This window comes from Caretta caretta, chromosome 9 (genome assembly GCF_965140235.1).
Source record: "Caretta caretta isolate rCarCar2 chromosome 9, rCarCar1.hap1, whole genome shotgun sequence".
NCBI lineage: Eukaryota > Metazoa > Chordata > Testudines > Cheloniidae > Caretta > Caretta caretta.
The window spans coordinates 22,009,773-22,022,417 of NC_134214.1; the positions used below are offsets into that span (position 1 = coordinate 22,009,773).

General features: G+C 38.4%; 1 protein-coding gene across 1 annotated transcript in view; it reads left to right on the top strand.

Annotated features, from left to right (window-relative positions):
- Window positions 1-12,645, top strand: part of KPNA4 (karyopherin subunit alpha 4) — a 62,009-nt gene that overhangs the window by 4,131 nt on the left and 45,233 nt on the right. The window contains exons 2-5 of the mRNA XM_048862787.2: window positions 8,802-8,846; window positions 11,735-11,824; window positions 11,911-11,940; window positions 12,027-12,079. Coding sequence (XP_048718744.1) covers window positions 8,802-8,846; window positions 11,735-11,824; window positions 11,911-11,940; window positions 12,027-12,079 — 218 coding nt within the window. The remainder of the gene's footprint in view (window positions 1-8,801; window positions 8,847-11,734; window positions 11,825-11,910; window positions 11,941-12,026; window positions 12,080-12,645) is intronic.

Here is a 12,645-nt window from a genome sequence, read left to right on the forward strand (position 1 = left end):
AAAATTATTAATTTCAGGTAGGCTGTGTGCCATTAGTGGGGCGGGGGGTTATCTGCTATTAAAGGAGCCTTGTGCAAAATGAAAACATTGTTAAGCTGTTAAGTCTTGTTAAATTTTAGATACTGACCTCTCTCTAACAAATCTTGGAACATATACTCAGTACTTAAAATAACTACTGTGGATGATCATTTTTCATACAATAGCTCAGGCTTGTGACTATCATTCTTATTTATTAACTGTTTCTACATCACATTTTTTCATTACAGCATGAAATGTATGGCTGCATTTAGTCAAGTATTCTGCTTTAGCAACTGTTGATGATCTTTTTTGACCTAGTTCATAATGCAAATTTAATATTGCATTGTTTTTAGAAAAAAAATCTCTTCACGTCAGAAATGAATTTTTGATTATTCCAATACTGTAGTCCCTTGCTAAAGTTAGCCGTTTATCCATTAGTTTCTTTATTACAAAATTTCAGTTGGTCTTCTATCCCATAGTAGAACACCCAAAAAAAGACACCAAAAAGTTTTGTACAGATTGCACAACTACCTTTTGCATTTGTTTCAGTGAATGCCAGATTAATAGGTGTAATGGTCACTAAAGAGTAGCGTTCAGGATTTAGTAGTGGAAAGACTAGAGAATAAAGATTATTTGTGATTCAGTTTCAAAAGTTTGTGCTTCTGTTCTGTTCAAAGTCACACATTGGTACAGCTGTTAATCCCCAGTAACTTTAGACTGTATTTAATTGGAACGTTTTAAGCTACAGGCTTCTTATTTATAGCATTTTTGTGTTTTAGATAGACAATAAAAGAAAACTTTAAAATGTCTAATTCACATGCTTGCATGTGTACATACATTTCACGGCCAAGTTCTGCTTATACCTATGAACTTCTTCAAGTACTACAGAAAATTAGTTGGCACTAGGTTTCTATTTGTATCTTGTAAACTTTCATAAAGTCCTTCATACACAAGCATGCATGTATGGATATGTTGCATTCAAAACGTGCAGTTTACATATTCAGCTGAAGTTCTGGTGACTGTAAGGGGTAATGCATGACACTATTATTGTTCAGAAAGTGTCTAAAATTCATCTTTGCACAGATTTTTACTTATATGCCGCTTGTTTCCTCCGGTTAGTCTGCTGTCAATGTCGTCCTGATCTCTCTTCTCAAAATCAGTCCACTGAAAGAGGTCATAGCATATTAGCTCTTACATGTTCATACTGTCTCAGTATTCGCCATATTGAATACTAGAGTACTGTACAAAGTATAATAAATCGATAACTCCTAAATCTTGAAAAAGCTTATTAAATGTTAAGTTGGATCTGTGCAGACAATATTTAAAATTACAGGAAGAAGTGAGCCTTTACAGAAAAGCCAACTTTATCACACTGACCTTTTTTCTCTATAGCTGTGTTAACAAAACTATATATAAATTACTGTGTATGTCCATCTGCCAGGAATGAAATGGACAGCCGGGTAAGACCGGTACATAAGCTTCTTCCTTAGTCTTGTCATCCTGCCTTTTGCACTGGAAGCATGGGTCATATGCCTGTTCTTTTTTTTTTTCTTTTATGCTTTCTTTGATTCAGAGAGGTGAGCTGCTTTTCCATTTACTGTGAGTATAGATGAAATACCAGCCTATTCTATTTCTGGCACTTCCTCTGGATATAGCTCTGTAAGCCTTGAAACCAAACGTTGCGTCTTGCCTCACTAATACCATTTTGAAGCTGTGTATTCCCTAAAGGAATAAACCAGTGGTCTAGAACCAGGTTAACCACAAACAGTTCAGTGTCTCCATGCTAGCTCTGTTGATTCATGTTTTGAACCCCTGCAGTTTTGTCCCACTCTGTGCTAGCACAGTTGCATTGCTCTCTAAGCAACTGTGGCAGTTTCCAGAATTGGTGTTTTGTGGAAAATTTTGAAAGTCAGTGGTTTACTGAGGGACAATAATAAAGTATGTAATTGAAAAGTTTGAGCTATTTGTGCTGTTATCACAGAGTCCACTGTCCACGATAGTCTGAAACAGTTTAATGCTGACTGTAGACAAGACCTGAGAGTCTTTCAACAAGAAAGAAACTGGTTAGATCCAAACAGAGCTTTAAGTTCCTCTCTCCTGATGGTCGTATTGGATGAGCTGTTTAGACCATTAGTAATTCTTCCTTTGTAGAGGATACTCCTACAGTGTACAGCCCTGTGTTTCTTGAAACTGCATATTGGGTCTTACTCCAAGTTGGTGACGGTAAGCCAGTGTTAGAATTATCGTGTTAGTATCCAACTCTGGGTAAAGATACTATTCTTCCTGCAATGTAGCATTGCTTTAGTTCATTTGCAGGACCTAATTTATTATTATGCACATAGAGGGGATTGTAACTATTAACAGTCCCAGTGAGATCATAGGGAGACTTTGTGTTATTTTGAAAGCCATGGTCAAGAGTAAGGATAGAAATTTACCTGGTCTCTTGTCAAGAAGGCCCCAAAATGATATATTCATCTGCCTATAGGATCTTGATTGATATTTAACTTGTTAAATGACGGCTGGAGCTCTTATCAAATGGGCAAGATTGTGTGGCCTTTGTTTGAGGAAGAACCTCTTAAATTGTCGGGCATCAGTGCTGGGGTCATGCTGCCTGAACATGCCTGTGAGGTGTGATCTAGTGGTGTCACCATTACCTCTCTGGTGTTCCTGCTGTAATATTTGTCAGTGCAAGTACTTGTGGTGGTTTGTTTGGTTTTTTTTTATTTGCTTTCCTTATCTCTGGATAGACCGCAGCATCTTGAACACAAATAAATAATTTGCCCATGAAATACTGAAACCTGAGGCTGAGGGGGAAACCTGGCTGATTGCAAGAGGATAGTAGGGGATTGTCTGTCATAGCACACCCTCAGTGTGACATTAGTCCTGAGTACGCTACAGAGAGTGCAGGCAAAAGTCTGTGGAAGGCAGATGCCAGGAATGGGGAAACTGTGAATCCTGGATTTGGAGCAAGCATCAGGGAACCATCTGTGGCAAATTTCTTTCCTTTTAACATGTCTGTTTGCTTCTTACTAATATGTAAGAATATGCAATACCTAAAAAATTAAATATGTGCCCCAAAGTGGAGATTGAACTTTCAGTCCTAGATCCTGTGTTGCAGCCTAGAAGCACCCAGTTAAGGAAAGGACTGCAAAGATGGCTTTTGTGTTCTGAACTGAGTCGGTCCCATAATTTAGCACAAAGAAAACCACTCTAAATTCCATTAGCCATAGTTGCGGGGGATCAGCGTGAAATAAGGTTGCCCCCTTCCCTCAACTAGGTCTGTAATTTGTCAGTGGTATGGCATAAAGTAACTTTACAGGAGGATCTGGCCTCCAATTTCCTGAACTCAAATTCTGCTGCACTACTTCTGCCAGAGATCACTTGTATAGTCTTGGCTTTCCAACAGAAGTAATATAGGTGCAGAAGAGATGGGTAATGCTAACATCACAGCAGGTGTGCATCTGCAATCCAGGGAGGAATTTGGCACCTACATACCATAGGGATGGGCATGTTTGAAAGCTGTAGCCTGAGATGTACCACGAGATGACACCTGCATTTAGTGCTAGTATCAGTTCAACAAATGATCGTATTTGTAAGAGAAACTTTTATCAGTGCTGGTGTATCATGTCATGCCAGTAAAGAAATTTGAATTAAAACTGTTACAAAATATTAAACACTGTATATATTTTCAAAGTTCTAAACACTATCACTTATATTACATTTATTTGGTTCAGAACTATTGTGCATATATTCCAATAAAAGCATGTAAATGGATAATTATAACTTTAGTTCTTTATCTCATCCTGTGTGTTGTAATAATTTGTCACCAGTTCAGGTATAGAAGAGAAACCCAAATACTTTGTCAAACTGACAGTTGTTTCTTGTCTTTCTACTTACTAGGTCATGTTACGGAATTCTAACTATTGTTTGCATATGCTAATTTATCAGTAGTATTACATGTCCAATAAAGTTATTGCTTCGTGTTCTCAAAACACGTTGAGGTGTCACCTTCTTTTACTCTATTTGCAGTATGCTTTAGACAGTTCCCTTTGGTTCTCTTTACCATTTAACGTCATATGGAATTGCTGAGAAAAGCTTATTTTGATAATAGAGCTGGAGTTATTTAATAACTGAATATATTTCTGAAATTAACAATCTTTTTCAGTGTACTGGTAGTGTTAAAGATCTAGCATTACTGTTTGTCTGTTTGTATAGGGCATTGCATTTTTGTAGGCTTAACCTTGAGGATTGCAACATCAACTCTTCTATAAATCCAAGCTGTACAACTGGACTTCCTATTCAGTTATTTTAGTAACTTCAGTATAAAAATCCTGGTTTTTAATTGATTGCCCTTTTATATTATATGTGCTGCCTACTTCCTGTTTCTAGACCAGTGGTTCACAAACTTGTTACACCGCTTGTGCAGGGAAAGCCCCTGGTGGGCTGGACCGATTTGTTTACCTGCCGCATCCGCAGGTTCGGCCGATCGCAGGTCCGAATGGCCGCGGTTCGCTGCTCCAGGGCAATGGGAGCTGCTGGAAGCGGCGGGTAAACAAACTGGCCCGGCCCACCAGGGGCTTTCCCCGCACAAGTGGCGGAACAAGTTTGGCAACCACTTTTCTAGACTATGGTGCTTTTATGTTGTAGGACACAGTGTACTTATGGACTATGGCTCTTGTCCAGTTGTCCTGGGTGATGCAACTGTGTTACATAGGGTCTTCTGCTGTGTTTTTGATACATTAAGCCATTATAGTTTCTGAATCCTGTGTCCTATGATGTCTGTTACGCTTTTATCAGTGTTTCATTTTTTGTACACCAATATGTAAGATAACTTTCCTGTATTCTACCTCCTTGTAAAATCTTTTTTTTTTTAAAGCAACATTTTGTAACATGCTTAACTATGAGAGTTGAAGCAGAGAATAGAACACATGGTTTAATTGCGTTAGGTATGGTTTTGCTTTTGCTTCTCGTCGTGTGCCTCATTCCGAATTGGTCCACAGGCAATGAAAGACTCACCCAAAGGCCAGAGAGAGCTTGATTAATTTGTCTTGGAATGGGAAGGAACTAGTTAGTGTTGCAATTTTTCTTTCCCATTGTTTTGTTCATCTGCCTGGCCAAAAAGGAAAAGTCACTTTGTAGCAGTAACAGGTGACAAACTGGATGTCATGTGTCCTACCCAGCTCTTCTGAAACAGTTTTACCTTATAGTGAAACGTATTACTTTTACAGGAATACAGGTGATTATGGTTTGTATCTGTCACATTTAAACTTCAAGTCCTTGTCTTTAAAGCTTTGGCAATTCCTTTGCTCTGCATAAGTGTTACTCCCAGCAGTTTCCTTCTCCTTTTCCACGCTGTTCCTTATGCTTGGAAGCCTTCACCTTCTTGAACAAGTCAACCATTCTTTCTTCATTCAATTCTCTCATTTAAAACAGTTCTCAATTCTCCTTTTCTAATTCACCGTCGAAACAAATTGTTAAGAAACAACTTGAGATCTCATTACAGAAAGAAACAAAAACTTATATGTTGTCATTTTTGCTAGATCTTATTAAAATTATATGTAATAGCTACACTTAAAGTGACAGTCAACCTGAAATGAAGAGTTACAAGTATTTTCAAGTACTGCATCAGCACCTAGATCATCCTGCCAATTTCTGTAATTTTACAATCACATTTTCTATTTTCAAGTGTTTCTCTCCCCTGTGACTGTGTGAAAGATCCAAACAAACAAGGAATTGACTAATCAGGAAATGTGGTGAAACTGACTACACACAAAGTACTGATAAATGCTCAAGTAAACAAACTGAAAATAATTTCTCTAATCATTCTGTTATAGTAATTTTAGTTGTATTTGTCATATAACGGTAAACCATTTTCAAACAGTTGTTTTTTCTAAGTTGAATATTTGTCAATGCCCTTTATTCTAAACTGTTCATGTGTGCAGTAACTTAATAATCAAACCTCTTAATAATCTCCTTTGCTAATATCTGTTTATGCACAAGTGTGTGAAATTCTGAATTTTTACTTTAAACATCTGGAAAAATCTGACACATTCACAAATGCATATTGAATTATAGCAGGCTCCTTTGAAGCCTTTGGATGCACTCCGGCTATGTCTGGTCTACAGGAGCCCTGGTCTCAGCTGAGTGTGTATCAGGACAGAACATTCTAATTCTGTCTGATAAATAGATCTATATTACAAATTTTGTTTTTCTTTTTAAAAATCTCTATTTTTACTTTACTAAAATCTTGAAAAATCATTAAGTTTGCAAAGTGAAGCATTCTGGTCAGGAAAAGCTAATGATGAGGTTGTCTTTACAACCTTTGCTTTTACTTCTGTGTGTATACTCTTATTTTAATTACACAATCATCTGCCAATCTATATATTCAACAATGCAGACATTCTGCAGATATAATAGTATCTGTATAGTGAAGGTGTACATAATAAACAACATAGAACAGTCCTTTAGATTGTTAAGTTTGGATCAGATTTTAGTTGCCATTTCCACAATGTAAACTAGAAATAGATCCACTGAATTGATGGACTTACACAGCTGTGGAATCGGTAACAAAGTAGGTTTGGGCTCTCTGCACAGGCTGGACAATGTACAGTGAGCAAAGCAGGGATTAGTAGAAAGTTAAGTAGAATTTTTATTGTCTCATTCACTGTGTACTGTCCAAAGTATGTTCATAAGAATGGCCATACTGGGTCAGACCAAAGGTCCATCCAGCCCAGTGTCTTGTCTACCGACAGATGCTCCAGAGGGAGTGAACCTAACAGGTAATGATCAAGTGATCTCTCTCCTGCCATCCATCTCCACCCTCTGACAGAGGCTAGGGACACCATTCCTTACCTGTCCTGGCTAATAGTCATTAATGGACTTAACCTCCATGAATTTATCCAGTTCTCTTTTAAACCCTGTTATAGTCCTAACCTTCACAACCTCCTCAGGCAAGGAGTTCCACAGGTTGACTGTGCGCTGAGTGAAGAAGAACTTCCTTTTATTTGTTTTAAATCTGCTGCCCAGTAATTTTATTTAGTGGCCCCTAGTTCTTATATTATGGGAACAAGTAAATAACTTTTCCTTATTCACTTTCTCCACACCACTCATGATTTTATATACCTCTATCGTATCCCCTCTTAGTCTCCTCCTTTCCAAGCTGAAAAGTCCTAGCCTCTTTACTCTCTCCTCATATGGGACCCGTTCCAAACCCCTAATCATTTTAGTTGCCCTTTTCTGAACCTTTTCTAATGCCAGTATATCTTTTTTGAGATGAGGGGACCACATCTATACACAGTATTCAAGATGTGGGCTTACCATGGATTTATGTAAGGACAATAAGATATTCTCCGTCTTATTCTCTATCTCTTTTTTAATGATTACTAACATCCCATTTGCTTTTTTGACTGCCGCTGCACACTGCATGGATGTCTAGAAACTATCCACGATGACTCCAAGATCTTTTTCCTGATTAGTTGTAGCTAAATTGTTGAATTGTTAAAGGTGTTGAATTATAGTATCAATACTATAATTAAAATTGCATCATAATGCATATGCAAAAGAGGATAGTTAAAATTGTGCCAACAACCTCAACATTTGCATTTCTTGACATTTGAGTGATTCCATTTGCAACTTAAACTTTCAAATGTCCGTTATTTAATACCATTGGTAAATCAGAAAAGTGCCAAGCACACCATTTTGTAATTATATAGAATTATTTATAAGTATTGTTCCTGAGAAATTACCTGGTGCTGTATTCATGGCATAACCAAAGAAATTACAGCTCAGGCCTGGCCTACTCCTAAAACATAGCTATGTCACTCAGGGGTATAAAAAGGTCACAGCCCTGAGATATGTAGTCAAGCTGTCCTAAGCCCTGGTATAAAAATTGCTAGGTCAATGGGAGGAATTTTTTCATTGACCTAGCTACCACCTCCCGTGGAGGTGGATTTACTACAGCAATGGAAAAACCCCTTCCCTTACTGAAACAAATGTCTGCACTACAGTGCCACAATTATGCTTCTGTAGTGCTTGTAGTGTAGCTTCTGATTTATACAGAGCTATTTCCCTGTTACATCAGTCTTTTTGTCTCAAGAACTACTGTTAATCTTTAAGCACCCTCCAAGTACAGGTGAATAATTACAAGTGGTACACCAGTTTTCACTAGTGTAACTTAACGTTGGACTAGTTGTATTAAAATATTTTAGTTTAACTCTGAAATAAACGTATTCTGAAAACCCAAACCCAGAAAGGGCTATACAGTTCTGTCTGGAAAATTGTGAAATTTTGTACAGAGCCTTTTAATTTATCATACTCTCTATTGGCATGTAATGATATTTATAAGAATGGGTTTTTATTGTTACCCTGTTTTCTGATGTAAACAATGTATTCCTCTCACTTCTCTCCTCCTGCCCCTCTACACAATTTATTTCTTTGTTTCCATGTTGTACTTTCCTTGTTGGATAGTCCCTTTATTAGTTTGTATTTTGGACAAGAAGGATTGAGGAAATTTATGCAAGTGTTGAGCAAATATTTTACAGCAAAATAATGTTATTGTATTAAGTAATAGAAAGAGAGATATAGCTGTATTTAATGCTAGTTTTATATTTCAAAATAAAATCCCATACTGATAAACTGAAAGTAGTTACTTGATCTCTATTTACATTAAAGCAGTCTTCTAAAAGTAAAATATTTAGAAAGCTGCTGAAATACGTTAAATCACATCACAATGACTTGGTCCAGATTGGGAGTATGCTGTAATTATTTTATCTTAAACTTTTCAGACAATGAGAAGACAACGAAATGAAGTTGTTGTGGAGTTAAGAAAGGTAAGATGGATTAGTGTTTTTACTAAATATAACTTTTATGTCTCAGGTATTTGAGTAGAAATTACAAAAGTTTTCTGTGTCTGAGGCAGACAATCATAGTGCTTACTTTTTTATAGGTTTCAGAGTAGCAGTGGTGTTAGTCTGTATTCGCAAAAAGAAAAGGAGTACTTGTGGCACCTTAGAGACTAACCAATTTATTTGAGCATAAGCTTTCGTGAGCTACAGCTCACTTCATCGGATACAGTCCACTGAATGCATCCGATGAAGTGGGCTGTAGCTCACGAAAGCTTATGCTCAAATAAATTTGTTAGTCTCTAAGGTGCCATAAGTACTCCTTTTCTTTTTACTTTTTTATAGACCATTTAAAAGGATGTTGTCCAATTGTATTTGTCTTTTCAAGGTCTGTGTAGACACTCACATTTTTGGTGGGGAGGGAAGCTTCAAAGCAGATGCTACCAAGTCAGGAACTAAAAATGCACATTAGTTGTCTGTCTATAAATGAATGACTGTAACTTCATTTAAACTAGTTACTCGAAGATCTTTAAGTCGAAACATCCCCCTGGATGTTGCCTCACTGATAACCAGTGCTTGCATTACCCTTTATTTGCTTCCTGTCTCTAATAACAGTAATCGCTGGGCTGTTCCCATTACCCACATTCCATCTACTGGGTTTCAGTGACATAGGCGAATTAATTTTGGTTTCTTCCTCACATGAAGAATTAGGGCTTTAAGGAATATTTCAATTTCTGTGTTGCTGAAACCATCCTCTATCAATACTCACTGTGAATCCTGTCCTTACTCCTTGTTTTAGGATTTGGATAATCTTTGGTCCTAATAATTCCCAAGAATGACAGTGGACTCCTTTTTTTACTTGCAACTTACCAAGGATCATGGCTTCTCCTTAACACTTGCAAACAGATAATTGGGTCAACCCTACTACATGCTTAGGGGAAGGGCAAAAAATCCTCAGGTGTCCATACTCCTCTATAGCGAGGAAAGATATTCCTGACATTAAATCAGCAGTCAACTGTAGCCCAAAACATACAGGGAGGCAAGAGTTAAAAGCTGTATTCCTTCAACATATATTATTGCCAATTAAGTAAAATAAAATCACCATAGGAGAGATGGCTGGGGTGACCTTTTAGTGATAGAAATGTATCCACTATTTTGTCTTCCCACTTGCCTCACGTGTTGGGGAGGAGACCAGTGGACTGAACTGGCAAGCATCACTCCCATCAATCAGGGCTGTTAGGGAACCTAGAACTTGGACATGGTGAGGAAAGAAGGATGGCAACAAAACTGTCCTGTTGCAGTTGGCAGGTATTAAAAGATTAAAACTAGTATGAGCATCCCTACAATACGCTAATATATGATGGAGAAAAATTAGGAAAGCAGTCAGGTTTATTAAATATTTTTAGTGGATGAGATTTGAAACCATACATTGAAAAATACATTTTTTTTTATTCAAGAAGCTGCTGTGAAAATGCAGAATGTTTACGTAGCATTGGGATAGTGGAATATGTTTGGAAAGTATGTTAACTTTCACTTAGACATCTTAAATTCATTTCCATGCTTAAGTCTTTTCAAGTGGAATACTAATTTGCCAAGCTTTGTTTTTTCAACATCTGAATCTGTATTTTCAGGCTGTCAAACCACATGATGCTCCATAATAGTTATGGCATATTTTGAAATACCAGACTACTGATTTGTTTGCTCTGAAATCTGAACAGCATTTCCACAAAGATTTTGATGCTGGGGGGGGGGGGATGTCTTTAAATTCTCTTTCTGTGCCAGAGCAATAAGTGCCAAGTTGGGAACAAGAAAAAAAGTGTTCAGTTTAGTATAATTTTAGATGAAGCAAAACGTGGGTGTAGAAGGTAAAACTGTGGATGTTGGGACTGGGGGAGTATAAGCCATTAGAGCGATGAGGAAAGAAATCTTAGGACAAAAAGTATTACTTTTAAGGTTAACATAAAATTGAATGCAGTGAATTTAGTGGTTTCAGTGATGAATATAGACAAATGAGTTGTATATAGGTCATGTCACATACAGTAAAATCTTATACAGCTGTAGCTATAATCAAGAGAAGGCCATCCTGTTCCTCGGGAAGATATAAATCATGGGTGTGCAAACTTTTTGGCCTGAGGGCCACATCGAGGTGCGAAACTGTACAGAGGGCTGGGTAGGAAAGGCTGTGCCCCCCAAACAGCCTGGCCCCCTCCCCCTATTTGCCCCCTCCCACTGCCTGCCCCCCTGACTGTCTCCCTCAGAACCCCCCAACCCATCCAACCCCCGCCTGCTCCTTGTCCCCTGACTGCCCCCTCCTGGCACGCCCCCTAGGATCCCACCCTCTATCCAACTCCCCCCATCCCCTGACTGATGCCCCGACCTATCCACACCCCTGCCCCCTAACAGGCCCCCCAGGATTACCACACCCTATCCAACCCTGGCCACCCCAGAACCTCTGCCCCATCCAATCCCTCGCTCCCTGGGACTCCCTACCCAACCCCCCCACCACCACCGTGCGCCGCTGACCCCTTACCATGCTGCTCAGAGCGGCAGGAGCTTGCAGCCCTGCTGCCCGCGCGGCAGCATGACTGTGTGGGAGGGGAACAGCGGGGGAGGGGCCGGGGGCGAGCCTCCTGGGCCAAGAGCTCAGGGGCCAGGCTGGATGTGACCCGCTGGCAGTAGTTTGCCCATCTCTGGCATAAATGGTGAGCACTCATCTTAGTCACATACTTCAATGCCTGGCTTGAATGTCTGAGCATTAATAGTACCAGTGAAATACTTACTTTTACCCACAACGTAAAAGGAAGTCATCTCCGCTTCTGCGGGGAGGGGGGGAGAAATAAAACTACAAAACACAGCAAATTTATTTTTCTTTAAAGAACAAGAGAGATGAACACCTGTTAAAGAGAAGAAATGTACCCCATGAAGATATCTGTGAAGATTCAGATATAGATGGCGATTTCAGAGTGGTAAGAATTAACACTGTCTAAAGTTTATTTCTTAACTTTTTTTAAAACTGTATCTAACTGTTTTGGGGTTTTTTTTCCCCCCCCAGCAAAACACCTCATTGGAGGCAATAGTTCAGGTAAAAATATTTATTTTTCCCTGAACGTTTTTGGCTTAATGACAAATGTAAAATGGCTGAATTCTAAGTTATTGATTTTATTGTAGAATGCTTCAAGTGACAACCAGGGTATCCAGTTAAGTGCAGTGCAGGCTGCAAGGTAAGAGCACAGTTTGTTCAACTTTACTGTTTCTACCCTTGCTGCTTATATAGTGCTACTAAATTTAGAAAATCATGAATTCTTGCACTAGTTGATAGAATGGTGATGTCATCTATGGATCAAGTTCACCAAATATTACTGCTGTAATAACATATCTTGTATGTAAACTTTGTTTATAAAAAACAAACTGACAGAATGTAGAATTACATTCTCTTAATAAATTCTCTTAATAAATATTCATGTGAACTCTAGGATTTTAGTAAATGCCATACTCCTGACTTTCAAAATAAATTGAGTAAAGATCCTAATTGATTTCATATGTATAAATAGTCATGGAACACAGTTTCCCTTTAATTTAAATAAGTTGTCTGAGGTGTTTAAATCATCACAAGACTACCAGATTCCTAACAAGTTAGACTAATTGGCAAATACTTGAAGACACTTTAAGTCAGGGGTTCTCAAACTGGGGGTCGGGACCCTTCAGGAGGTTGCGAGGTTATTACATTGGGGTTTGCAAGCTGTCAGCCTCCACCCCAAACCCCGCTTTGCCTCCAGCATTTATAATG